This window comes from Gamsiella multidivaricata (assembly GCF_025024155.1).
Source record: "Gamsiella multidivaricata strain RSA 2152 chromosome Unknown BC939scaffold_3, whole genome shotgun sequence".
Lineage (NCBI taxonomy): Eukaryota > Fungi > Mortierellomycota > Mortierellomycetes > Mortierellales > Mortierellaceae > Gamsiella > Gamsiella multidivaricata.
In genome coordinates, this window is record NW_026251711.1 from 540,177 (window position 1) to 565,588 (window position 25,412).

General features: G+C 49.4%; 6 protein-coding genes, 1 non-coding gene and 2 pseudogenes across 9 annotated transcripts; 5 read left to right on the forward strand and 4 right to left on the reverse strand.

Annotated features, from left to right (window-relative positions):
- Window positions 1–308: 308 nt before the first annotated feature.
- BC939DRAFT_436430 (BTB/POZ protein) lies at window positions 309–1,293 on the forward strand. The gene is made up of 5 exons (XM_051553587.1): window positions 309–448; window positions 603–651; window positions 826–868; window positions 978–1,071; window positions 1,168–1,293. The coding sequence occupies exons 1-5, from the start codon at window positions 319–321 to the stop codon at window positions 1,170–1,172; spliced, it is 321 nt and encodes a 106-aa protein (XP_051417237.1). The 5' UTR covers window positions 309–318; the 3' UTR covers window positions 1,173–1,293.
- On the reverse strand, window positions 1,294–3,357 carry BC939DRAFT_436432 (dynactin p62 family-domain-containing protein). Its single transcript, XM_051553588.1, has 4 exons — window positions 2,843–3,357; window positions 2,543–2,730; window positions 1,652–2,442; window positions 1,294–1,565 (listed from the first exon to the last, which is right to left on the reverse strand). The coding sequence occupies exons 1-4, from the start codon at window positions 3,292–3,294 to the stop codon at window positions 1,374–1,376; spliced, it is 1,623 nt and encodes a 540-aa protein (XP_051417238.1). The 5' UTR covers window positions 3,295–3,357; the 3' UTR covers window positions 1,294–1,373.
- A 978-nt stretch (window positions 3,358–4,335) lies between these two features.
- Window positions 4,336–11,469, forward strand: BC939DRAFT_149261 (armadillo-type protein). The gene is made up of 8 exons (XM_051550209.1): window positions 4,336–4,435; window positions 4,518–4,676; window positions 4,764–5,450; window positions 5,538–6,989; window positions 7,080–9,044; window positions 9,133–10,108; window positions 10,237–10,679; window positions 10,767–11,469. Exons 2-8 carry the CDS (start codon window positions 4,530–4,532, stop codon window positions 11,394–11,396), a joined length of 6,300 nt encoding a protein of 2,099 aa, XP_051417239.1. The 5' UTR covers window positions 4,336–4,435; window positions 4,518–4,529; the 3' UTR covers window positions 11,397–11,469.
- A 551-nt stretch (window positions 11,470–12,020) lies between these two features.
- BC939DRAFT_489082 (uncharacterized protein) lies at window positions 12,021–15,449 on the forward strand. Its single transcript, XM_051559406.1, has 2 exons — window positions 12,021–12,793; window positions 12,957–15,449. The coding sequence occupies exons 1-2, from the start codon at window positions 12,236–12,238 to the stop codon at window positions 15,294–15,296; spliced, it is 2,898 nt and encodes a 965-aa protein (XP_051417240.1). The 5' UTR covers window positions 12,021–12,235; the 3' UTR covers window positions 15,297–15,449.
- Window positions 15,450–15,719: 270 nt separating this feature from the next.
- Window positions 15,720–16,717, reverse strand: BC939DRAFT_524876 (uncharacterized protein; the record flags this gene model as incomplete). The annotated part of the gene is made up of 3 exons (XM_051561286.1): window positions 16,591–16,717; window positions 16,256–16,483; window positions 15,720–15,877 (listed from the first exon to the last, which is right to left on the reverse strand). Exons 1-3 carry the CDS (start codon window positions 16,595–16,597, stop codon window positions 15,720–15,722), a joined length of 393 nt encoding a protein of 130 aa, XP_051417241.1. The 5' UTR covers window positions 16,598–16,717.
- Window positions 16,718–18,853: 2,136 nt separating this feature from the next.
- On the reverse strand, window positions 18,854–18,926 carry BC939DRAFT_t15 (annotated as a pseudogene). The gene has a single exon. The product of its transcript is annotated as a tRNA-OTHER (tRNA).
- A 767-nt stretch (window positions 18,927–19,693) lies between these two features.
- BC939DRAFT_t14 lies at window positions 19,694–19,766 on the reverse strand (annotated as a pseudogene). The gene has a single exon. The product of its transcript is annotated as a tRNA-OTHER (tRNA).
- A 115-nt stretch (window positions 19,767–19,881) lies between these two features.
- BC939DRAFT_t11 lies at window positions 19,882–19,962 on the forward strand. The gene has a single exon. It is a non-coding gene; the product is annotated as a tRNA-Leu (tRNA).
- Window positions 19,963–20,703: 741 nt separating this feature from the next.
- BC939DRAFT_436440 (uncharacterized protein) lies at window positions 20,704–21,981 on the forward strand. The gene is made up of 4 exons (XM_051553589.1): window positions 20,704–20,986; window positions 21,010–21,214; window positions 21,274–21,317; window positions 21,438–21,981. Exons 1-4 carry the CDS (start codon window positions 20,899–20,901, stop codon window positions 21,776–21,778), a joined length of 678 nt encoding a protein of 225 aa, XP_051417242.1. The 5' UTR covers window positions 20,704–20,898; the 3' UTR covers window positions 21,779–21,981.
- The last annotated feature ends 3,431 nt before the right edge of the window (window positions 21,982–25,412 follow it).

A 25,412-nucleotide genomic window follows, 5' to 3' on the forward strand; every position in this document is an offset into this window, starting at 1 on the left:
ATCGACGCTGACCCAGAAAAAAAAGCGCGTCAAGGACACCAGCTCCAATGCAGTTGGAAGCAGCTTCCATCCCAGTTGACAAAGACTCCACTTAACTTTTTAATTGTCGTCGCGTTGCGGTCCGTAATGCTGATGAATGGGGATTTTTTTATGCCGATGGATGAAGATTTAGAGTGATGTGCTTAAATATTCGCGTAGTCTTCTGTGCAATATTCCTGAACACTATTTTTTGCTCGCGCTTAAGGGCCTTTGATTGGCGACATAAGTGCCTCAGGTATTCTCATGCGGACGCTCGCTTCTTTACCTTTCTTTCATACCATGGCTGCATCAACACCCTCCACCGAAAGCGAATACGTAACACTCGAAAGCTCCGATGGTTTCCAGTTCATTATCCATCGTGAAGCAGCTATGCTTTCGGGTACCGTCAGGAATATGCTGTCCAGCGCAGGTACGCACCCACACACTTGATGCAATTTTGGTGGCGTAAGACGCAGTTTTACAAGTGAAGCAAAAGGACATGCCATCATGAAAGAAATGACAAACCCGCGAGGGATGCAAGCAATATTTCTAACATATGCTGTATTCACCTTCGCTATGTTTAGGTCAATTCACGGAGTCCACAGAAGGAGTTATTCACTTCAGGGATATCAAGTAAGCCTGTGGACCGTAGACAAAGCCTCCAGGACTTTTTGAGAAGTGGCAGTTCGAGGATATATCATGATCTGCCTCAATGCAGCACAGGCAGATGGACAGTTAGGCATGACAACTCACGACAAGCGATCTATGATGGCAAAGCTGACTGACCAGAGTATAATTGCACTGTAGGGCTGTCATTTTGGAGAAAGTTTGCAAATACTGGTACTACAAGGTAGGGCTATTTTTTCTATTAGTGCGTTTCTCTTTGCGTATAAATGAATGCTAAAACTTGCAATGATCGGCTGACATGGGCCTGTGGTTCGCAACATTTGTCCCTCTAGGCTCGCTACATGAATTCTGTCACGGAGATTCCTCACTTTGAGATCGAACCCGAATATGCACTGGAGACACTCATGGCTGCCGACTTTTTGGACAGTATGTATCCTGCCATGACACGTGTGAATATATGAACTCGTTGCATATAACCCTTGATACTAACGCAGCTGCTCTTTATTGCAACATTGGTAATAGCGTAGCAATGGGGATTACATCCATCACTCTTCTTGTTTCGACTCCTTTTTTTCTCAATCACTATTATGCCAGTGTACACGCCATAGACGATATATTTCAAGTAGATATCAGAACAAAAAAAGCGTACATGGCTGACACGACGCTGCGCAATCTCAGATGGACTGACGCTGCGAATGCTTTATTGAGACGCGCGATCAAATGATTTGCTATGATGCCAGGGTAGGAAGAGCATCACCAAAGCCGATAACAGTCCAAAAGGACACTGTCTTGTCAATGTATTCAAGCTCCGGCGCCGGGTTGTTGGCGCCACTGACAACGAGCTGTGATCCCAATGAAGGCGATCCTGTTTCTGATTGCGGCTTCGGAGTCTTGAATGTGAAAGTGACGAACAATGGAATCTATGTGTTGAGATAGAGCATGCAGTGTAAGAGAAACGGCACATTGGTCCTGTGATAACTTTGGTATGCCAACAAACAAGCCTTACTCTGACTTCCCCGGCAGCAACAGGGGTAATGTCCAATGCGATGCTTGTCGAGTTGGCGGTCTTTTCATACACATCTTCCTGCACAGATCCTGGAGCCGCACCAATGGCCCCGACCTCGTATTCCCAGACTTCATTGAAGGGCGAGATAGAGAACGATGGCGAGTGAATAATGACTCCATGATGGGGTTGAGCTCCGTCGCCGTGTAGGATAGAGACAAGGGCCTCCTCGTGCCGTGGGTTTGTGAAGCGAAGAATGACGCGCGACAGTGTCTGCACGATCATTGGCTGGATACTGGCGATGGTGATGTTGGGAATCTGGTTCAAAGCGATGAGATTGATCTTGAATCGTATGGACTGAGCCTTCTGCTCTGGATTGACCAGGATATGACGACAAGTTCGGCATCTCCTGGATTTTTTGATCCGCAAATGTATCCTCTTGGGCTGTAGACGCTCAGGCGAATAGGGCTGCTTCTGAAGTAGTCCTAGTCTCTGCCTCATGGTTGTGGTCTGACTCAGACTGATAACTGACATCAGTTTGTCCAGATTTTCAGTGTCCTCCATAACCTGGACTGCCGGTACGTAGTGTGCGATGTCATCGCTCGCCCGAGAACGAACACTAGGAGACGTGACATATCGCAAAGATTGGATGGCTCCGGATTGAATGGACGAGAGTAGAGAGGATGGAATCCCTGGCTTCATACTGTTGTTGCGGAAGTATTTTTCCAAGTGGTCCTTCAGTCGAGCAAACTCCAGGACATCCGGTGAATTCTCCTCTGCTTTTTGAAGTTGGGCTAAGTGCGTTGAGACAGCAAATTGAAGTTTAATCAGTTCACAAGATGAGTAAGTGGTAACCAGTCTGCAACCCATGCAAGCAAACAAACGAAGCCTTACCAGCGAGTCCTGTGGGTTTCTCGAATGTCATATTAATGGACTGAGAGTTCCACTGACACACATTGCAGATGAGATGGTATTGTCCATGCACGTTAGGACCAGTCGTGTATTGGCCGGCGTCAGGGTCCTCCGAAACAACGGAGAGAGTGTTTTGGCATATGGGGCACTCGAAGCAATTGCGTGAGCATCTATATTTCACAAAGTGCGTTGCATATGATTGTCAGAGACAAAAAAAGGCCTGGATTGAACACGAGCGTGACGCTGGCACGGTAGGTCATCATCAGCCGTACAAGACCATACTTGTGCTTCTCAGACTTGACGCTGGCTGTGGGGACGTCAAAGAGACAGTTCGGACAGTAGTAGCAGACGATTTCATCCTGGGTGCACTTGGAGCAACGGATCTCATAGCATGAATCGCAAAAGTAGAGTCGAGAGAGTGATTGGGAACCATGAGTATCGGAGCTGTTTCCTGAGGCGTAGACAGCCTTTGTCCGTTCCTGGTCGTGTTGGGGGTGGATTGAGCGACGGGATGTGGAAGCAGGGATGAGCTCTGTCGAGGCGGCTGCCTGTTGCTGGTGTTGGCATTCTTGTTGAGGTGGTGTATTCACATCCGTGCTAGACGACTCTGTTCCTGTTCCTGCATCTGCCTTGAATGGCCCAGGGCTGGAACACAGACAGCGGTAGTGCACGAAGGGGTGCTTCACTGGACCCTGCCCCGGAGGAGCGCTGATGGCAAGCATCTCTTTCTGCATTGGGGTCTTGTAGTAGGTGGTGTCCGGTGTGGGGAGGTGTTGCAGAGGATTGTGGATGAGAGAACCAACAACTCCACCGAGCGCTCTGCGCGTGTCTGGTGGTGCCTGCCTCGTGCCCGTGACGTAGAAAATGCGAGCGAGAAGTGTACTCGTGCTACTTCCATCGTTACTTTCATCCACCCAGCTACTTCCTTCCTTCCTGCATTTGCATTCCTTGGCTGGACCTTACAACTATTACTCCATCCCTTATTACTGTTCAGCAAGAGTGAAACTTTTATTTGTCCATATCTTTCCTCCGACCCATATGGCTACGCCGACACCTACGCGACCCTCGACTCCAGGGACGCCCACGACGAACACGGCACGCGACGTCTTCGAGTTTGACGAGCGAGCCTTTGCCGCCGCAGGGGAGCTCGACAAGCAGTCCAATCCGCCCTCCAACAACAAGCAGGAGCTTTTTGTTTTTCAATGGCTAGCAACAGTCGAACGGGAGCTGAAGCGATGTGGCCATGTATGTGGTGGAGAGTCTTTGGGAGGAGGTTTTGTCTCAAAATTGATTCCCTGTGTTTAACATAGGCGCGCCGATGGTGCTAATTCACTCCTGGGTATTTCCCCTCAACAACGTAGGATATCTTCAGGATTATGCAGCCAAACCTGGAGCGTCAGTTGCTCAAGTTAATCTCAATGCCTATGCCCAAACCCCGACATCCTATCCGGCGGCTCATTGCACGATGCTTCCTCTCGCTTTATGTTCGGGGCAACTCCTCTACGCTTTTCGAGACCATTCAGATCCTCCAAAGTTTGATTGAAGCAGGCAAGGGTATGGGCGACAAGGATGTCAAACTGTAAGGCTGGTGTTCTTGCGCAACTGCACGTAAACGACAAAGAAATACAAACCAGTGGATCAATCTAATGACGGATTTTCTGGTCGAGATCATTATAGAGCTGCAATCCATTGCATCGGAGTGATTATGGAGACGATCGGCGAAAAGGTAGGACATTCACTTCTTTGGATGCTGGCCATGATTGATTACAGGATATCCTGCTTATATGGTTTATAATGGCCTACTTGAAATAGATTCAGTCTTTGGTGCCCGATCTCACGACTTCATTCCTCAAAGTCATTAAAACTGAAAAGATAGTAAGTCAGTCTCAAAGCTAAGATAGCTGCTTTCACCATTATTTCTCAATGCAAAGGATTAGTACTAACCGTCAGTCTACAGTACCCGTTGATCATGAGGGCGGAAGCGATGGTGGCGCTGCGAAAGATGCTGCAAGGAGCAGGACGGGGATCGACAGATCAGACCAATAAAGAAGTCCTGAAGACGCTCAAAGTAACCATCCTGGATAAAGCACTCATCATGCGCTCATCTTCAGCGGAGGTAACTCACTATCTGCGAGCAGGATTTGGATGAATCTTGATCCTGGAGCCATGTACTTACAATGAGATATTTCTATATCTTTCACAGTGTCTTACGGCCCTGGTCAAGCACGCCTCAATCACATTCACCAGAAGCGAGTTGGAGGCGTCGATCGCATTGTTTTTCAAAGCCATGGACGATTCAACCTACGCTATTCGAAAATCTGTCGCAACCCTGGTCGCCACATTACTCTATTCAAAGTTTCAGGGCGAAGAGAATCTGTCAATGGCTAGCACTCAGTCGCCTCCACCAAGCACTGGCAAGCAGGCTGTAGGGACTGAAGCCTTCACGCTGGACGTGAATGAGCTCTTGACTCATCTCTCCAGCGCTTACAACAAACCCAACACGAGCCGCGAAGTGCGTGCAGGGTTATCAGAAACATATGCGGCGCTCTTCATCATGCTGGGGCCATCCATCGTGGAGAGGCATTACGGAACGATTTTGAGGCATTTGTTGACAGAGCTGGTGTCGAACCTAAAGAACACAGGATCACGGTTCGAGATCCTGACGGTGCGGGAGCATGTCGAATATCTCCTTCGAGGAGTGATCGGTGCGCGGTTGCTGAGCGAGTCAGGACAAATTGCTTCCATCCGGGAGCTAGTCGGGAGCTGGCTTAAGTCTTGGCCTGCTGTCATGCCAGGAGACATTGAACCGTCTGAATATGCACTAATCAGTGCTTTGAACGAAACCTCGGCATTACTGCTCGACCTCGGAGGCGCTGCCAGCTCTGTCCAGGTAAAAAAATGTTGTAGTAGATCGTTTTTTACACGGTTTATATCACAACTGTATTATTAACACGTTGGTTTGCACTCGTAAATATAGGATATTCTCATGTCATCTCTCACCAATTTGGTGTCGCATCCATCTCGGGCGGTCCAAATTGCAACGGCTTGGTGCCTGCGATGCCTTTGCATCTCACTCCCAACTAACCTCGCCAAACTCATTCAGACACTCAGCGCCAAGTTGTCAACAGATCTCGGAACACTCAACAATAATGGGGCTAATTTCCAGGACATTGCGACTCGTTCGTATGGACTGTCGTACGCGATTGGAGGATTGATTACGGTCATCTCCGTCCACCCACTCTATGTTTCGTTCGAAATGAGCGCACGGATCTTTTCAATGGCGGCACAGCTAGTTAAGAACAGCGCCAGCAAGGAAATCCGCGTCGCGGCAGCTCAAATCCAGATCGCTTGGGTCCTCATTGGAGCATTGATGTGTCTTGGCCCTAACTTTGTCAAAATGCATCTGCCTCAGCTTCTACTTCTCTGGAGGACTACGCTACCCAAGTTCACAAGCAAGGATGCCAGCAGCACGACACGGACAGAGTTGGATTGGGCATTCATGGTCCATATCCGCGAATGCGCACTCGGATCAATAGCAAGTTTCCTGCTCCATAATAGCGACAAACTTGTAACGGTGGATGTCTCGAAACGCATTGCTGCCTTGCTTTCAAACACATTGGCGTTTGCGGCCGTCGTACCAACTTCCTTCCCTCAGCAGCCCTCGACAGCAGGAAACAAGCTTCAACAGCACGAACTGCTGAACATTAAACCATCAGATCGGGATGATGCACTCAGAAAACGGATCTTTGAGTGCTTTGTGGCAATGCGACACATTTCTGCCTTTGAGATGTACCATCCCGTGCTGATTAAGGCGGCACTTGATGTTTTCTCAGATCCCGACAGAACATCCGGTACGGCTGTGACAAATGCGATCTCGGCAGCGACATTTACCTCAGTTTGGGCAGTCGATGATGGGTATGGTTATGGAGTCACTGGCAAAATTCAAGGGCTGCGTTGCGACGTCGCAGCGAGAACCAGCGGTCGACAGGAGGAAATTCTGGATGGGAAGGATTATGATAGCGCCACTAGAACCACAGAGACACTTCTCAAAAAACCGATTCTAGGAGCACCTGAGCATGAGCCGATGGTCGTTTATACCACCTATGCGCTTCCCAGTTCAGTATCGCGCTATTCGCTGCCAAAGCCGAGACCTATCGCCACTGGTGTCATAGATGCAGCGATCGAGCTCTTTGCCATTCTGCTTCCACTGCAATCCTCTGCCTTGCAAGGATCGCTTATGGACGATCTATCAAAAATGCTTAAGAGCTCGACTCTGGACAAGAATCCTGGCCGAAAGATGGCCATCCAAGTGAACGCCGTTGTGGCTATTTTGGGTGCGACAAAGTATGCTATGGCGGAGGGTAAGAGGCATGAACAACATGCCTTTGAAGGACCCCTCGCCTCATCTCTGTCCCAGTCCATCCTACGGGTAAGTAAAGATATTATATTTATTTTTTGGGTACTTGGAATATCTGTTCTCATCTTGTGTCTAATTGCATGTAATGTTCCATGCATGTAGGACTCAATAGTGCACTCGGATCCATATATTCGCTTTGTTGCTTGCGAGGCTTTGGGTGGTTTGACAAGTATTCTCGGCAGCTTAACCATCACCAACCAGATCAAGTACCTCATGGACCAAGTCGTCGCCAACAGAGACCCTGATGCCCGCGCAGGATACGCACTTGCGCTCGGAAACGTCTTTTCGCATCTTGGCGGTATGATGGCTGGTGGACATTTGCGATCGGTCGTTGAATACCTGACTTCGCTGAGCCGAGATCCTCATCCCATTGTCCACAAGTGGTCTCTGCACTCCTTGGCCTTGACTATCTCGAGTGCAGGACTGATGTTCAGTCCTTATGTCTCCAGTACGCTGACAAACGTAGCTACCGTGTATCTGGCCGAGTCGCATGAGCCCGCCGGAGCTGGATCAGTTGCCACCGCCAATATTGCGATGCAGTCAGAGCTGTCGGTGTACCATGAAATGGGCAGAATTATTTACGGACTTATCGGTATCCTTGGGCCAGAACTACAATCTTCCGCAAAAGTGCGCGAGCTCTGCGTGAGTCTGGTGGAGGAGTTGCGAAACGAGGACGATGAATTCGTGATCGTACAGGGTATCCGGTGCACGCAGCATTTGATCATGTTTGCGCCGCTGTTGGTGGATATGTCGACGCTGGTTCCTTTCTTGCAGGCCCGCCTACGTCGTAGCACTGGACTGAGTCTGAAGAAGGCGGCCATGACCTGCATGTATCAGCTGGTCCAGCGGGATGTCAAGTCTGTGTTCCAACACTCGATGGGTGGTCTAGATGACCAGTTCTTCAAGCTGCTCGACACTGACCCGACTCTGCAGGATGTCAAGGATGTGGTCAGGAGTTGGATCACTCAAACAGCGCTGGAACAACCAAGCCAATGGATCGATATTTGCAGAAAGGTGCTCTCACGAACAGCCATTGACGAGGGACAGGAGTCCGGCGATGGCATGCCAGCAAACAGTGCGTCTGATATTCACCAGGATGGGGGAGGGGGCGAAGACGCTATCGACGACGATGATGACGGCGAGGACATGTTTGACAATGTGTCGAAATCAGCCAAGAAGGCAGTGCAGCCTGCGCCTGTCGCTCAACAGGCAGCTGCAGAACCATTGCCAGCGGCTGCTCCCGAGCGATCTGTCAAGGCGGCACCTGCTTTGCCGCCGCGGTGGAGAACTCGTATCTTTGCACTGGAGTGCATTCGACAGGTGATTGATGTGGTTGCCAATAGTGGAATTGCAGATCATTTTGATCTTGCGGTCGCGCGCCGAAAAAAGAAAAACTTTGGAGCGGATTTCTTGGTCCTTAAGGTGGCAGACCTGATCAAGATGACTGTGTATGCAGCCTCGACACCCATTCAGGAAATCAGGATGGAGGGTTTGTTGTTGTTGAGACAGACGATTGAGCGATTCAAGTCGACGGCAGATCCAGAGGTACCAGACAGTGTGCTCTTGGAGCAGTACCAGGCCCAGATTGGTGCAGCGCTGACACCTGCGTTCACGGCAGAGAGTACCCCGGAGGTGGTATCATTGGGTGTGAAGGTCTGTGCGGTCTATGTTGGTAGTGGAATCATTCAGGAAGTGGATCGCTTTGGTCGTGTTCTAAAGCTCCTGATCGGTGCGCTCGAAAAGTGCAAGGAGGATAAGCGGTTGACGGCAGTCGGGGATGTCACGGACCTGACTCCACATGCGTCCCAGATGATCAAATGGGCAGTGCTAAACGCGTGGGCGGAGCTGCAGGTTGCGAGTGTACATCGACAGTACTTGGTCGCTGTCTTGAAGCCCAACCTGGAAGAGCTGTGCAAGCTGTGGGCCAATGCACTGGAGGAGTATGCGAGATCGAGAGTCGAATCTGAGGCTGCGCTTGCGGGATCTGTATCTACGACCGGAAACACTGGTTCTACGGGGCTCTTTGATGCCAACTACACTGATTCTGGACGGGATACCGAGAAGAATGTAAGTCCCTATTCGTGTGAGTGACTAAAACTTCCAGTAGTATGTGAACAATTGATCTTACGCGCGCATTTTTTTTTCTGTGAATTAGTTTGATCAATCTTCGACGCTTAAGATTCTGGGAGCTGTGTCATCGCTCGTGGATGAGAAGAACGAGTACATGATCCAAGCATTGATGAGGATCACCAGGCCAGAGGCCATTTTACCCACAGAGGACACTACCAAGATGGCAACAATCAAGGACGAGACCAAGAATGACGGCGTTTCGGGCATTACACCCACTTCCATGTCGGGTGCTGACAACAATGTGGCTGTAGAGTCAGCATCGGAACCAGCAGTGCGCAAGTCGAAGCCTTTGAGACTAATCCATGTCATTTTCGGACTTTGCCTCGAAATCTTGGCGAAGACTTCGTCTGCCGGGTCGTCGTTCAGTCAATCTCAGGCCAACTTGAATGTGGCGGCGAATGATAGCGCCCTTCAGGGATGTCTCTGCGCATTACATTCTATCTTGAATCCGTTGTATATCAACGAGGAGTTCTTGAGCAAGGTGTTCTTGGAGATGATGACCATTCTTGAGCGAGTCGCCTGGATGGAGGGTAGTCGTGTTCAAGGCCTGGTGGTAGGCGTTATCTCGACAGTGATTTGGGGATATGGTAAGGAACTGCTTTTTGTGGAGGAGAAGGAAGGAGAGGAGGGGACATTGATCTCAACTGTGATAGACCCTGAGCTGGTCAATTCACCGGCTCTTTCGGCTTCTTCAGGACCTGAGGACGCTGTCGAGTCGGCTAGTAGCGAAGAGTTGAATGTATCAGTGATGTCCACACTTCCAGAAAGCCGACTTCGATCGATTGTTCAGCTACTTGTGGAGCTATACATCCAAAAGTGTGTGGGCTCGAACGTCAAGTCCGCCAAGACCAAGAGCGTGGGTGGACGAGCGAGCCAGAAAACTACGCCGGAAACGATCGAATTGTTGAGCAGGGTGACGGAGATGCTCGCGGTTTTGGTCAAGGTGGCCCCACCAAAGTATCAGTTGCACCTGGCGGCCGTTACGCTTAATGTCCTCATTGGTATGTCTGATTATATTGTACGATACATTCGTGGTGTATTATGTATGCATGTATGTATTGAGCGACTGCTAATGGTTATTGTCTTTGGTGTTTTACATGGAATGAAAATGGATGTGTGCTTTGCTTAGGCGTGTTGCGTGATCCTGTCTTCCAGACGGAGCTAGGACCACATGTGCTTGTGAATATTCGGTCGGTAATGGATTCATTGAACAAGAATAGTGTAGTGCTCGATCCAAAATTCCTAGAGCTTATCCTCAATGGCGCGTTAGGTGCGTTATTGAAGAAGCAGGCGGCATTTGCGCCTGGAAAGGCCGTTTCGGTGACAATGACGGAGTCGGATAGCATGGGATTCAGCCTGGGTGACGAAGGTCTGACGACGGCAAAGGGAAGGGAGGAAGTGGAGATGGATTCTGATATGGATGTGTCACCGGTGGAGATTACGGAATGGTGTAATGGACTGTTGGGGATGATGCTGATCCTAACGAGCTGTACGGGAGTCCGGATCCGGAGGACGTTCCTGGAGCAGTTTGAGAGACTTGTGATGAGCAGCATCGAGAGTAACATTGGCAAGGTGAGATATACAAATCATATCCTATATTGGTTGTCTTTGTCTGTAAAGGCTGTATACTAAAATATATCTCCTTCTTTTCTGCCTTAGATCGTCACGGTTGGATACCAGTGCCTGAAAGGTGTCATTCTGATCGAAAGCGCGTCTGCAGCAACAACGTCGACAGTAGGAGCGAAGACAGCAGAGGCTGGGCGGATGCGTGCACGTCAGTTTATGAGGAAGTTAATTCCATTTGTGGTAACGACGATAGTTGTGAAGGCGGCACAAGAGTCTGCGACCACGAAGGACGACAAGGTTGGGATGCAAATCATTGAAGAGGGCATTCAGACGTTGAATAGCCTTGCAGCTGCATCGACAGAGGTAGCACGACCAGGAATGGTGTCGGTCATCATGTCGACAGTTGTGCCCTTGCTCCAACCTGTGAACGCGTCATCCCTGTCATCTTCTGTATCATCGAAAGCGATGGCGGTTCATACACTGGCGTTGAATAATCTGCTTGGATTGGGTACGCAGTTTCCACAAGAATTCCGACAAGGATTAGGAGCACTTTCGATGGAGCGTCGGACGCGGTTGGAGAATGCGATTCGGCAGAGTGTGCTACAGCAGCAGGAGCAACAGCAGCGGCAGCAAGAAAGAGAGCAGCGTGAGCAGGAACGACTGGCGAGGGAGAGGGATCGAGTGAAGATTGAGCTGAAGAGTAGTTTTGCGGGGTTCATGTAGTGTGGTTGGATTGCTGACCAAGAAAGCGTACCAAAGCAGCATGCATATTAAAGCATACCGAGGCCAACAAATAAAGAAAGATCGATGGATTGGTTTGTAAAATAATTCCCGAGGGGCCAAGGCACGAAGAAAAGAGGGCCACATGTGTCTATGAATCCCTGGAAGAAAAGAAGCGAAAGAGGAGCGAGCGTTTCACAAACGACAACAACAACGACAACAACGAAGCGACAACAACGAAGCGACAACAAGTGGCATACATGTACATGTAGACTCCAAAGGAAGTATGCTTTCCGGTTGTATTATTATATGTTTGACTCTCGATCATAAGGAATAGGAGGGGCTCACAACCCATTGTGCTCTTACCTTTCACGCTCCACCTAGCGAAGTGAATGTAAGAAAAAAGGGCTCTCCTCCCTCGTCTTTTTAAAAAAGAGAGGGAAAGTCAAGGGTCATAAATAAATATACAAAGCAGCTTGCTGTTGTTGTCCACTTGCAAAAGATACATGGGATGTACAGTAGCATGCCCATGCCTGTCTATGGTGTCTACGTTGCATTGGATAATACTTTTCTAAGAATCAGAGTGCTGCTGCATACTCGTATGTAATCCTCGCTAGGATACCCATTCTCTTTCATATATGCCAGACTCGACCCTCTTTACCTTTCGCTTCTTCCCCTCTCCTCCTTGGAACACCTCCCTACGCCCTCTTCTTTGATTGAACACCAGCAGTTTGTGCCTTCTTTATACCCCCCCCCCTCCACGTTCTCGCCTGCCTTCATCTCTCACCTTCACCCACCTCTGCCCCTTCATTCAGAGTGTCCTCCATTCATCCTTCCCGACAATGACCCCGCAGGTCAAGGACCTTAACGAGTTCCTCGCCCTCGCTGCTCCACCTCCCACTCAGTCTTACAGCACCACTGCTTCTGCTTCTGTTTCCACAGTATCGGCTGCCTCCTTCTTTGACGACATCTCTCATCTCGACAGCAGCGATTTCACTTCAAATAACGATCCAGCCAACTCCTCTTCCTCCTCATCCCCCACCACCCCTCAAAATGCTATCGCCACCACAGCAGCAACGACGCTCACACCTATGCAGCTCGTCGCTCTTTCGAACCTCAAGCTCAACAATGACATGTTCTCGAACCGGTCCCTCTCCATCCATCGACGTATCCTCGTCAAGAACTTCTTAACACTTCTCTACCAACTCAACCCGCCCATGGACTGGTCACAGATGCAAATGCCTCAAATCGATTATGGGGGGGACGACTTTGGAAGTGACACACCCGGAGACGACGAAAGCATGTTACTGCGAGAGGACGAACAAAGCGGGTGGATGGAACGTACCCTCAATGCGGCTGGACTCTCCGATGACAAGGACGACGACAGAGCGTCTTCGCAGGTATGGTGTTTGTCGTGCGACTTTGCCCACTTGAAATGATAATGGAATGGATACGACCATGCACACAACACACCGTACGAGTTGTCGAAGAGGTGGGGCAATATGTATTCTAATCCAACGGCCATGTTCCTTATTCACACATCTGATAATGAAAACATGATAGAGATGCGACTCACAGGCCACATCTAATTCCACACCCTTTACCTCAACCAATCCTCCTCCCTCCCCACTTGTCATCCCGTCGCGTACGACCTCGTCTGCACACTCTACACCCTTACTCACAAACGCGGACAAATTATCGTCATCATCGCCATCATCTTCTTCATCATCAACAAGAACAGCAGCAACAACAGCACCAATAGCAGCATCAAAGGCAATATCATTAACAACTACAGGAACGGCATCTTCCGCAATAGGAAGTCCGGAAGCAGATGTCCCGCTGCCTCGACCAAAATCTACAGAGCTGCCCCAGTCCCTGCACTCGTACCTCTCGACTGTTTTTGATGTCAATTGGTCGGTCGAACTGCCTAGCAAGGAGGACCTCCTCTTCACCTCAACTTCATCGTCTTCCTCACTGGGTTCTGGACAGTCCTCGTTGTCCACATCGTCTCCTATGGCTCAAAAGCGCAGGTCAATCTCGGCTGCCTCGGGTTTGTCCTCAGTATCGAACGCGAGCACGTACGCATCTCCGTCTGAACCCACTACTACATCTGCAAGGTCATCAACAACCTCGACTTCGTCTTTACTCTCATCAATGTCTGTAGCATCGAGCGTTTCCTCAGTCAACAGCGCCAGCAGCAACATCAATGCGGCAGCAAAGGACACACTTAAGAAGCCCACGATTGCAGGATTGGACGACAGCAGTGTGACTCGAGTAACAAATGCTTCGCCCATGACGACGACAATAACAACTCCTCTGGTCCGCAAGTCGTCCCTGTCATCGAATCAAACCCGGGTCACCAACCCTGGCGGCAACAATGCAGCTCTTAATAACGGTAACAATGCGGCTCCTAGTGGTGGTAACAGCAGGAAGTCCAGTACCAATGGTCATGCAAAGCCCATGCTCGTCCCGGGAAGGCGGTCGTCTTTGCTCCAGACCGGTCATATGCCGCCAGCCCTTTCACCACCTAGCAGCAATGGCAACAGCAACACAAATGCGAACAACAATAACAATAACAGCCTCGGCAGAATGAACAGTGCCACAGCATCAACGGTTCCGCAGCAGGAACAGACGCATTCCGGAATGCCAGCGCCTACATCGTCGCCATCGCCATCGCCGACCTCAGCGCCACTACCTTCGCTGTCGCCACCCTCGCAGTTTGCATCCGCGTTTACATCGCCGGCGACATCGCCGACACTGCATCCAATCAAACCAGCGTTCTCGAGGAGAACATCGTCCTTGCCGGCCGAGCGACCCAAGCCCATCCAGCGTACACCCAGCAGCGAAAGCAATCTGTCGATCTCTTCTGCACCTCAACCAGCGGTTACAGGATCTGCAGCAGGAACATTGGCATTATCACCGACACCCACATCGACGACACTGTCGGTCCCACAGGCGAGCATCATTGGACTGCCTCGACCACTGCTGAACCCAACACCTTCTTCGGCCTTGTTGTCGAGCTCACCACCTTCACCACCCACACTGGTCCCTTCGCCGACGACGTCGATTGGACAGTCGCCTTTGCAGATGGCGACGACGCCTCATCCTTATATGCGCTCGTTGTCGGATGATCATTTGCTCACACGACCGGGTATACCCCAGGGGATGAACAATCGACCTATGGATTCAGGAAGATCACCATCGCCCTCGCCATCGATTTTTGCGGCAGTACCGATTTCAGAACCACTAGCGGCAACAGGAAGTGCTTCCTCACGTTCGTCTACGCTTTCAAGACCCTCGCCGACATATCTCTTGAAGGCGTCGAAATCTAGTCCGTGCCTGGTATCTGGATCCGAGGGTAATTCTCAGGAAGATGTATCTTCGTCGTTTGCGGCAATGCCAGATCTATATGCTCAGCAGCAATACCATCAATCATACCAGCAGCAGCAGCAGCAGCAGAAACAACAACAACAACATTATGCCATGTCAGGACAGCTTTCAGGAGGAGGAAGTGGGTCAGTAGGTTCGAGTCAGGCGCCGAAACCGCTGGTGAGGACGAGCTCTCGTCGGGGAATGGGCATGTCTCCGGCGGCTGGAGTGGCGGCGCCGAGCCAGGGGGCTATGAACATCAGTGCTCCTTTGCCGTTGATCCCGAATAATAATTCGTATAATGACTATGGCGCATATGAGCACCATGGAAGTCCCTATGGTGGTAGTGAAAATGGAAACGGACGACATGGGTATGCGCAGAGTATGGGCCATGGTGGCGGGCATAAGGCAAGTCGAAGTCAGGGAGCAGGAGGAGTAGTAGCGGTGGTGGACAATAAGCCTGTGGGTGCAGGACGATGGAGTTCAATGAAGATGATGCTTGGACTTCGGGTTGGGCAGAGCGCCAAGGGTTGAATACTTAGTGTGAAGAAGTTCAGCTGGAAACCGTTCATTCATTTTATTCATGGAGCCATGTGGATTTGAGATCTGCGAGCACTTTTTTGATGATTTTCATACCCGCCATGTACATTACTCGAACAAAAAGCAACAAAAAAAAACGAACGAACGAACGAACGAAATAAAAAATGAAAATCAATTGACAGCTCGCCTTGAGCGCGATCCTTTGAAGGGTTCCTGATGGATTACTGTTTTCGCTTCTTCTCGGTTTTTCTGAGGAACTGCATGTTTTCGTTTTTATTGCATATCTTTGTGCAACTTGAGAACTCTGCTTGCTAGATCTCCTCGCCTGGTATTTCTTACTAGATTTGTTCAATTGGCGATTTATACATGTGTCAAATTGGATGAGGGCTGATTTGCTGTGTTGGGCGAAGCAATTGACTAATTCTTGAGAAGCGATTGGGCGTAGGCGGTGACGATACCATCGGGCTCGATGTAGTCCAACTGGGGGTGGACCGTCAGGGCCTGGAGGGTGTTGTCGGGAAGCTCGGCTGCGAAACCCAACAACGCGGTCGTGTATCTTTGGGTGATTTTGCCGCCTACGGAAGAGAAGGAGGGGAGGGTTTAGAGGGAGTTGACAATGGTTACCGGGTATTTGTAGCAGGAAAAAAAAAAAAAAAAAGAATCGATGCGCTTGCGTTAATAAAATGGGCACATGATTATAAAGAAAAGCGCGTGCTAGCGGGGAAGGAGGAGGGGTCTGCATGCATGAATAATAATAAAAAAAAGGTTGGGTCATCCATGTAGCCGCATCCTGCTGTTGTTCTCACGCTCGTCAGCATACGTTAGTTTTCCACGGTGCGTTTTTCCTGGTGAAACACAGAACAAGGCGCAAACATTTTGGCCAAGAGGAAAGGACCATCATCGCCAAGGAGCAACTGTAGCAAGAATGAAATGCGTGTCAGTTGCAAACATACCCTGGGAGAGCACATCGTCCTCAGCAGCCTTGATGTCCTCGGCCGAGGTGCCAGACTTGAAGATGACCATGACCTTATTGACGCCGTTGACATGAGTATCCATAGTCTGAGGAATTGTCGAGGGCGCAGTACCGGGGGGCGTGACCAAGGACTTGGCAGTGTTCGAGCCAGGGGTCTGGGTGCCCACGGGGAGGACCGAGGCGGAGAAGGCGTTAGCGGAGGTATTGGCTGTGGGTGAGGAGAGACATGAGTGAGAAACCGGTGTTTGTTGGGCAGGAGCATTGGGTGTATGGAGCAGTTGAGTGTAATACGGAGTAGGGCCAATGGGGACTTACAGGTCATAGCGATGATTTGCTTTATTTTGTTGCTTTTTGCTGTTCCTGAGTGTGCTGGTGCGAGTGAATGAGAACTGGAATGATGAAGAAGAGAGATGCATGCAATCAATGGAGGCAGAGGGGGGGCATTTTATACCATTTCTACTTTGCTAAGCTCGTTCTACTTTGCTAAGCTCGTGCCCAGCCCATGACGTCGTTGCTGCAAGGTCGCGCCCTTGGGCAGCCCAGCCTCGATCTTGACGACGTGTCGCGGGGCGCAGGACCAATCACTGGACGCGTTGCATGGTTTAAAAAGAAATAAGTCGTTTGTGTCTGTGCCCATCACGTTTACGGCCCTTGTCATCGGGTCATTTTTTTTATTTTTTGTATTCGCGTTCTTCTGTCTCCTTGAACCACATATACACATGTACAGCTTGAAGATTGGACAAGCGGATACGGATGAAGTTGAAGTGCCTTGATTGAAAATCTACTATTAAAAAAAATAAAATGGATCCTCCTACTGTAGGGGGTTTTTTTTCTGTTTCTTTTACACAACTCGTCGACTGCGATTCGCGTATCTCGGTCATCATCACAGCCATAGTTCACCGACATTTACCTCTCGAGTCAAATGACCCTGCAAAGCACAGTCGGTCCATCCACAGTCGCTTTGAGACAGGTCAACAATTACCACACCATCAGCGTGTCAAAAATATTAAAGCATCCATGTATTCTTTTCATTCCCTTTATAATTGTTAGCACCCTCATACCCTAAAAGTAGTCCAGTAGTGTCCGATTCATAGCGCCAGGATCCACCGCGGGGGCCAGGGCAGAAGACTTATAAAAAACTTGTCTCTCAAGTCGATCGATCCTATAAATCTATCAGCCTTAACTAGCAATACTCTGCTACAGTCATCCTTTTCATCAAAGTAGAACTGACTCATAGTTGCCAAAAGGTGTATCATATTCCCTGGGGTTAGGCCCCAGGGTACCAGGGCAAAAGGCAAAGAAAGAGACCATTTAGGCCCTTTAATAGATGCTTAATAACTAAGAATTATTTCACTTCGGTGTTACAGGAAATCGGAATCGGGGCAAGATAGGGTAGGCTTGTAGGGAGGGTAAGGTAAGTGCAAGGTGGGGCACGGTGGATAGGCGGCGGGGTGGGGGGGGGGGGGGGGGGGGGGGGGGGAGAGAGGTAAGGCAGCTAGATAGGTAAATAGGGATCGGAGTGGAAGGGAGACGGAGGGCAAGTGGAATAAACTTCATTCAAGTCGCAAAAGGCACTAGATCTTTCTCTGAGTGTTCGGAACCGCTTTATTATTCATGATATCCTTCGCGTTTATATACAGAAGCAGGGTCCGGATCGACGCCGCGCTGACTAATCCTCAAGTTTAAATGCAAATGGAGAGCGTGAATGGGATAGAAATGAGATGGGAAACATCCGGGAGCCGGTCGGGTTTGGGCGCAGCTCAAACAAACATAGTGCAAAAAGTAACGAGTGGTAAAAGAAAAAATCGTGCAGATAAGGAGGGTGTGCAATTATATTTTTTTTTTTTTTTTTTATTCAACATGGCCTCCGAGAGAGAACAATCAGTGCTGGTTTCCTAGTGAATAGTCTCTGAGACTTGTGTCTATCTGGCCCTAAATCTTCTAGTGTGGCAGTCGCACCATCTCCAACAACTTCACTGTAACCTCCCTAAGCGTCCCGAGGTCTTTCTCCTGCGATCCGCTCGGCTAGCTGGCAGGCTCCTCACCTGCTAATCTGCCAAGACCATCTCTCCAATTGTAACCTGTACATCTGGGAGATGGTCTTGGTTTCTTGAGAGCACGGAATCCGTTCTACTGGCTTGCGAGCCGAATCCTCTACTATTGTAACATTTCCTCCACCTCCTCGTCCCGTCTTTCCTCCACCTGAGGTCACTGGATGTGAGCTCAGATTAGCCTATTATAAAGTGGGCCTACTCACTTTTGAACTTATACCTGTAACCCCGGCAGGGGTAGCTAAGACGCATGCTGCCAGTGCAGTGGAATAACTTGTACACCCTGGTGTATAGCTGGGAAGTTCTGAACCAGCGCCTCTCGAAGTCCGGAGGCTAGCGCAAGGGCGAAATTTATTCTGAGCATTTTGTCAAGCGTTAAGGAAGGGGAAAGGAAACCCACAACGATTACATGGGGTAGTGCCACTCAATGTGGGGGTCGCCGGGGAAAGGAAACCCACATAACTGAAGTGGGGTAGTACGCCCGACTCATGCTCCAAATAAATTTCTATGCGTAGCACATATTACTGTGCTTTAACCAGGGCTCGAACCTGGTCCCTTCGCGTTACAAGGGAGGTGCCCTGACCAGTATGCTAACTGAGCCATCGGGCCTAGGGTGTGCAATTATAGTTTTTTTTTTTTTTTATTCAACATGGCCTCCGAGAGAGAACAATCAGTGCTGGTTTCCTAGTGAATAGTCTCTGAGACTTGTGTCTATCTGGCCCTAAATCTTCTAGTGTGGCAGTCGCACCATCTCCAACAACTTCACTGTAACCTCCCTAAGCGTCCCGAGGTCTTTCTCCTGCGATCCGCTCGGCTAGCTGGCAGGCTCCTCACCTGCAAATCTGCCAAGACCATCTCTCCAATTGCAACCTGTACATCTGGGAGATGGTCTTGGTTTCTTGAGAGCACGGAATCCGTTCTACTGGCTTGCGAGCCGAATCCTCTACTATTGTAACATTTCCTCCTCCTCCTCGTCCCGTCTTTCCTCCACCTGAGGTCACTGGATGTGAGCTCAGATTAGCCTATTATAAAGTGGGCCTACTCACTTTTGAACTTATACCTGTAACCCCGGCAGGGGTAGCTAAGACGCATGCTGCCAGTGCAGTGGAATAACTTGTACACCCTGGTGTATAGCTGGGAAGTTCTGAACCAGCGCCTCTCGAAGTCCGGAGGCTAGCGCAAGGGCGAAATTTATTCTGAGCATTTTGTCAAGCGTTAAGGAAGGGGAAAGGAAACCCACAACGATTACATGGGGTAGTGCCACTCAATGTGGGGGTCGCCGGGGAAAGGAAACCCACATAACTGAAGTGGGGTAGTACGCCCGACTCATGCTCCAAATAAATTTCTATGCGTAGCACATATTACTGTGCTTTAACCAGGGCTCGAACCTGGTCCCTTCGCGTTACAAGGGAGGTGCCCTGACCAGTATGCTAACTGAGCCATCGGGCCTAGGGTGTGCAATTATAGATTCATTCAATTAAGGGTATGTGCAATTAGGGATACATGACTGTATACGACATATATAGATTCATAGGCTTCAGCACTTCCATGAAAAGGCGATATGGCCGAGTTGGTCTAAGGCGCCAGAATCAGGATCTGGTCCGAAAGGGCGTGGGTTCAAATCCCACTGTCGTCACTATTTTTGATCTATGAGTAGATTCTTTTTTTTTGACCGACGACGGTAGGGGATCTCACCCCCCGTGAGATTATCCCTCGTTTTGTCATATCACACCCCGGTAAAAATAATTCAAGCATTTTTTTGTTCGCGGAGAGGTGAGCCCCATATTCTCACGGGATAGTCTGTGGGGCCTCGTTTAAAAAAAAAAGCACTCGTCTACTGTTCAAGTCTGTTTCAGCAGGATGGAATTCTTTGGATGGTCGCGACATCTCACTGCTGCTCTTGGACGTCCCTTCAGCTTCACCACAAGTGGGTCTTTGGTGACACCAAGACCTGCTTCGTTGTCAGACGCGTCCTGTAGCTCCATGAGTCCCTGTCTCCGTTTCAGCGAAATTGAGAGGTTGTTGCTTCGAATATGGGAGTTATCCTGTTGCCTCTTGCCACGGCAGGCAGTGAGGCCGCTATTCAATCAGAAGTATTATTCAGAAGTCGGTTGCTACAAACGATCTTTCGCGCAGTGCCATACGCGTTGCTCTTGCCCTGCGCATCGAAAAATAATCCAACGGTTACAGCCCAATTGAATGAATCTCCCTAGTTCACATAGACACGAGGACGAGTAAAAAAACGAGCAAGAGAACGAGCTGTAGGACGAGCAGGAGTGTAGCATAGACACGAGGGCGAGCAAAAGAACTAGCGAAAAAACGAGCTGCAGATGGGCGTAAAGCAATTGGACAGAGAGAGAGAACGACACAACATGGCCATAGGGATATGGTCAAGAAGAGAGCTTGTAGACTATGAGGCGAGTTATATATTTTATGTAAGGTGGAGGACAAGGTGAAATGCACTCTTTCTCGCAATTTTTTTCTCTGTGCACACCCTAACACTCTATAACCAACATCACTGTTGCAAATTACCTTCCTCGCCAGCATTCCACTGCATGCTACGCTAACTACAATGATCAAGGCACAGAGAAACGAATGTGCATTCTACAACTGTATCCAGGGACTGCTGGACAAGAAAGCGGCGATCCAGACACAGGAGCGTCGCATTGACAGGGTCTCCCAGTCAGGGACAAGGACAAGCCTGCGTCATTGACTAAGTCAGAAAAAAACTACTTGCTTCGGCTGCACTCAACTGTGCCAGTTCAGGTGAAAAACATCCTTTTAAATGTGTTTGTCCAATTTGAAAGGCGCGAGGATAGAAGCATGGATTTCATCTGTGTCTGCAGAAAGCCATTCCTGACAAGAGATAGCCTGAGCAAGCATTACAAGTGGGTCTGCGCCATTCCAACATCCTGATCAACGTTCAAGGGCTTCAACTTATTGACAGCGCTCAAGTTCTCCCTGCTAATTTGGAGGCCGTCAATGCCTCAGGTGCATCTGATGACGAGGCTGATGAGAAGAGCGACAAAGGCGGTGAAGCGTTTAGCGGCAGTAATGCACTCATGGTCAACAATAACGGAATTTCGGCTACTTCAATGACATTTGATTCAGGAAGAGTGATTGGTGCAACTATCCAAGAGTTCATGCGGGGCTTGGGCATTGCAAATACTCAACAGCAACATACACAGCGCATGCAAATCATGGCGTTTCAAGAGGAACAGCGCACACTGACCACAGCCATGGAGCAACGGATCCTGAGCTCTATTGCCCAGATTGCAGCAGGTCAAGGGCAGGGGCAAGTTGTGCAAGCTGCGCAAGCTGCTTCTGCTTCTGCTTCTGACACCGGACCTTCCAGTCCGGTTTCTACAAGTAGAAAGAGAACGCGCTCTGACGCCCCTCACTTCGGAACATTCAGGCCCCCTAGTTTTATGTCTCCAACTGAAAATAAGTAAAATAAAAATGGCGATTTGGTGGAGCGAGTGTAGATCGGTATAGAAATTGTGCAGATGTAGAGACGGGAAAGCGCTTGGTCTCGCCTTGCCTGTCATTTTCCACGATAGTGAAAGCTAGGTAACTTCCTACGCGCCGGGATGCTTGCAAACGATTGGAGTATCTGAGGTGTCGAAGGATCTAGGATGAAAAGGGCATTTTATTGGGCGAATGCTGCTATCTAGTTCTATGTGTAGATAGAGTTTATATAATATTTGTATCGGTGTTAACAGTGCACTGGAATACGGCAAAAACTGGGCGAAGCACTGACGACAGCATAGCATATTAAATCTAGCATTAAACTTTTGCAAAGATCCACAATAGTGATTTTGAGTCGTAAAATACTACTCCAATATGATCACAAACGACTGGCTGGTTTCTCTTTTTCATGGCATCTCACCATTCAACTTCGGAGTGGAATCTGGCTCAATCCTGCTTCCTATTGGATTGGACAAAGGGGTAGATTCTCCAGCGACGAGAAAACTGATATGTAAATCTACATGTAGACCTAGTATGACACCCCGTTATCACCGCACTACTGGTAATCAGGAATTTAGTGAGTCGCCCAGGCGTGTCAAGAGTGTAACACACCTGGTATCAGGGAACGGAGCTGAACTACAGCCTATATCAAGGGAGCGATGGCTAAAAAGATCCGTATCCTTAAACGAATTGAGGTGATGTGTGATAGGAGCAAGAGCAATCTATTAACAATTACGTATTGGATACGGTGGCGCGTGGTCGAGGCAGAAGGAAAAAGAGTGCGGGCTGTATAGAGAGAGGTGTACAAAAGTGCGCACTGGTAGAGAGAGTAGTGCGTTGATAACGAGGTGTCATACTAGGGCGGTCATCCGAATCCAGCATAAATTCGTCGCGCCAAACATATCTTCTATGTTTAATTGTGCTTTTAAAAAACAAGGCGACGAAGATGAAAGGATGTGTCGCCGGTCGACGGCTGATTGGGCGGGATGTCTTAATAAGCAAGTACTTCTACCATGCCCAAAACAACGCGCTCTGTTCACACAGCCCCAGCTCCTAGTCCAGTAAACACCAAACGTGCTGGCTCTGGAAACCCCGCTTCCAAATCACACAAATATCGAAAGAAGTACACTCTTTACGACAAGGGTCAATTCTTCTCAAAGTCAAAAATGTTCTCCGCGGCCGCACTGTGGATAAGATGGTTCCCCTCGAGGATTTCTCTTCACCACCTTCAAGTCCCTATCTAGATGAGGATTATTCTCGAGAATCTTTTCAAGAGACTATAAACGGACTCATGGATACTGAAGCTGATCTACAGGATCCCAATTGCGATGTTATATTGAAAGCTAACCTTCGGGCAGCTCTCGATACGATGGAATTGCTTATTGATATCCATGGCATGTAAACGCGAACCTGTTTAAATAAATCATACATATTTTTCAATTGGACTGAATACGTGACTGCTCCTCCAATTTAAGGGCTTAAATTGGAGTTCGACTGTACTACGTCTGGTCACCCTGCAAAATTTACTCCAGCGCTATTTCAGTAAGCGCCTCGGCAGGAAAGGCTGAGTTGGTTCGCGCTGTGGATTGGGAGTATCCGATGGTGACCCTCGATGTTGGAACCATTTCTGCCAATCTGAAGCGAGCTTTGAGAGAGTCAGAGTTGGCGCCCGAAATCAAGAGATGTCTACGGGATGCTGTTCGGGTTACATCTGACACTAAGTGGCAGGGGCAGCGACTCATCGGGCGGTTCGTTGGGAGTCTCTTTGCTTCACGCGGGCCTGATGCAACAGACAGAGATATATTGCGCAACATCTGTCCATATGTCTCGTCCAAGGTCATAGTTGAGGGAGAGGTCGATGCGGGCGATCATGATGAACAGGAGGAGGAAGAGGAGGACGAGGAGGAGGATGAGCAGGAGGGAGAGCAGGAAGGAGAGCAGGAGGAAGAAGACAAGGATGATGATGACCTGGGGTGCAAGGACTCAGACCACCTACGCTTCCATACTGTGCTGCTCCAGCATTCCTACACAGGCGACCCCATCATCTCAACGGATGTAGTTGGTAAGCGCGTCCAGCAGTTTGTCGATCGAGCAGCGGACCTTGGGCTGCTGTAGAGAAGGAACAATAGAGCTGCAGTCTTGGTCAGGAAGTCATGTCCCGCTGCGGCTTTACTACAGAAACGGCAGCATTGAGCTCGAGAAAAAGGTAGCGCGCAAAATTTGCGTCCTGTCGCTACAAGCATGAGACTGAAGACGAGGGTCCCATATCAGATGGATCACATACAGAGATCGACCAAGGCATCCCAGCGATCGAAAATTTCGTGCTTTTGAGCCAGTCCAGCAAGAGTTATCGTCAGATGGCCCCATTAACGGGCACGGAGTAGCCTTTCATGTCGTTCTCTGAGCGCGAGCTCGATATCTTGTTTTTGGCAAAATGCTGCGTTGAAGAAAAAAACCTTTGTTCCCATAGTTCACCAGTACTAGCTCCTGGACATCATTCTTTCTCAGCAAGACCTAATCAATTGGCTTGGGCAGAGGATTCTTTATCGCAGAGATGCTTTCGAACGTCGGTAGGCGTGAGCTACGCAAAGGGCCAAGAGAGTTGAAGGATTCGACGTCCGTGGTGGAGCTGAGCAAGATGCGAGAACACGTTCAATCCATTCGGCAGGCCAACTTCGACGTTATGACTTACGAGGGACGCGGCTATGTTCACCGAGGCTCCATTCGGACAGACGGTTTCCGCCTTCATCTGTCGGCTTTCAAGTTAAACAAACGGCAGTCGGTCAGATACAGGCGACTCCCGCAGAATGTCTTGCTTCTTCGAATCACATCCAGAGTCGGGGAATGGATTATTACTTGACTGAGGTCCGAAACATTGTGAAGACCCAGCAAGATGTCACTGACAATGTGCGCCAGATCCGCAGGCTATACTGCTCAACCTGCAGCACTTTCATGCGCCGCGATATTATGGAAGGGGACAACATTTGTAACGTCGTTCGCAGCCATTCACTCCATCAACAGCGACCGCTTTATCTTCAGCCAGTAGATAAGGATGGGCACTACCCTTGGATGCAAGATGCAAGACCACACACAGAAGCTGGGGGCAGTAGTAGCAGCAGCAGTAATGCAGTGGGGCAAGGGCAAGGGGAGGACAAGGACGAGCTGGAGGGCGCAAGCGAGCAGCCTCATCACTTGAAGGGATGAAAACCCCTGGCGCCAAGCGACTATAGACTGTGTAGATGTATGTGTCAGCAAGCACACTCCACAGTTCAGGTCTTCCTTGCAAGGATGCGTCTGTGACGTATTTGAGCCTAAATTGCTCTGTAATTTCGTCAAATTCGCCGGATATGCATTATGAGCTGCTGAAGACGCCAGCGAACCTCGCGCGAGTGCATGAACTGGATGAATAGGATTAATAAAGGCTATGGATGCCATTGTAGCTCGAATAGTATCTTCAAAGCAACTCTAGAATCCATATCCACGATTATTGCCCATTGAACATTGAGTTGATATCTCATTACACGCGTCTTTGGAAGATAATGTCTTCTCACAGGGCCAACAAAGGGTGACTACGTTAAGAGTCGCCTGTGTCTACGGGTGCACTGGGTTGGATAGAGT

Coding starts and splice junctions, on each gene's coding strand:
- BC939DRAFT_436430 (XM_051553587.1), top strand. CDS start 319: ATGGCTGCATCAACACCCTCCACCGAAAGCGAATACGTAACACTCGAA. Junction 449..602: donor GAATATGCTGTCCAGCGCAG/GTACGCACCCAC, acceptor CGCTATGTTTAG/GTCAATTCACGGAGTCCACA. Junction 652..825: donor ATTCACTTCAGGGATATCAA/GTAAGCCTGTGG, acceptor ATTGCACTGTAG/GGCTGTCATTTTGGAGAAAG.
- BC939DRAFT_436432 (XM_051553588.1), bottom strand. CDS start 3,294: ATGCAGAAAGAGATGCTTGCCATCAGCGCTCCTCCGGGGCAGGGTCCA. Junction 2,731..2,842: donor GTCAAGTCTGAGAAGCACAA/GTATGGTCTTGT, acceptor TGTGAAATATAG/ATGCTCACGCAATTGCTTCG. Junction 1,566..1,651: donor TTGCTGCCGGGGAAGTCAGA/GTAAGGCTTGTT, acceptor CTCAACACATAG/ATTCCATTGTTCGTCACTTT.
- BC939DRAFT_149261 (XM_051550209.1), top strand. CDS start 4,530: ATGAGGGCGGAAGCGATGGTGGCGCTGCGAAAGATGCTGCAAGGAGCA. Junction 6,990..7,079: donor TGTCCCAGTCCATCCTACGG/GTAAGTAAAGAT, acceptor CCATGCATGTAG/GACTCAATAGTGCACTCGGA. Junction 10,680..10,766: donor TCGAGAGTAACATTGGCAAG/GTGAGATATACA, acceptor TTTCTGCCTTAG/ATCGTCACGGTTGGATACCA.
- BC939DRAFT_489082 (XM_051559406.1), top strand. CDS start 12,236: ATGACCCCGCAGGTCAAGGACCTTAACGAGTTCCTCGCCCTCGCTGCT. Junction 12,794..12,956: donor ACGACAGAGCGTCTTCGCAG/GTATGGTGTTTG, acceptor AAAACATGATAG/AGATGCGACTCACAGGCCAC.
- BC939DRAFT_436440 (XM_051553589.1), top strand. CDS start 20,899: ATGATCAAGGCACAGAGAAACGAATGTGCATTCTACAACTGTATCCAG. Junction 21,215..21,273: donor AGCCTGAGCAAGCATTACAA/GTGGGTCTGCGC, acceptor ACTTATTGACAG/CGCTCAAGTTCTCCCTGCTA. Junction 21,318..21,437: donor GGAGGCCGTCAATGCCTCAG/GTGCATCTGATG, acceptor CATTTGATTCAG/GAAGAGTGATTGGTGCAACT.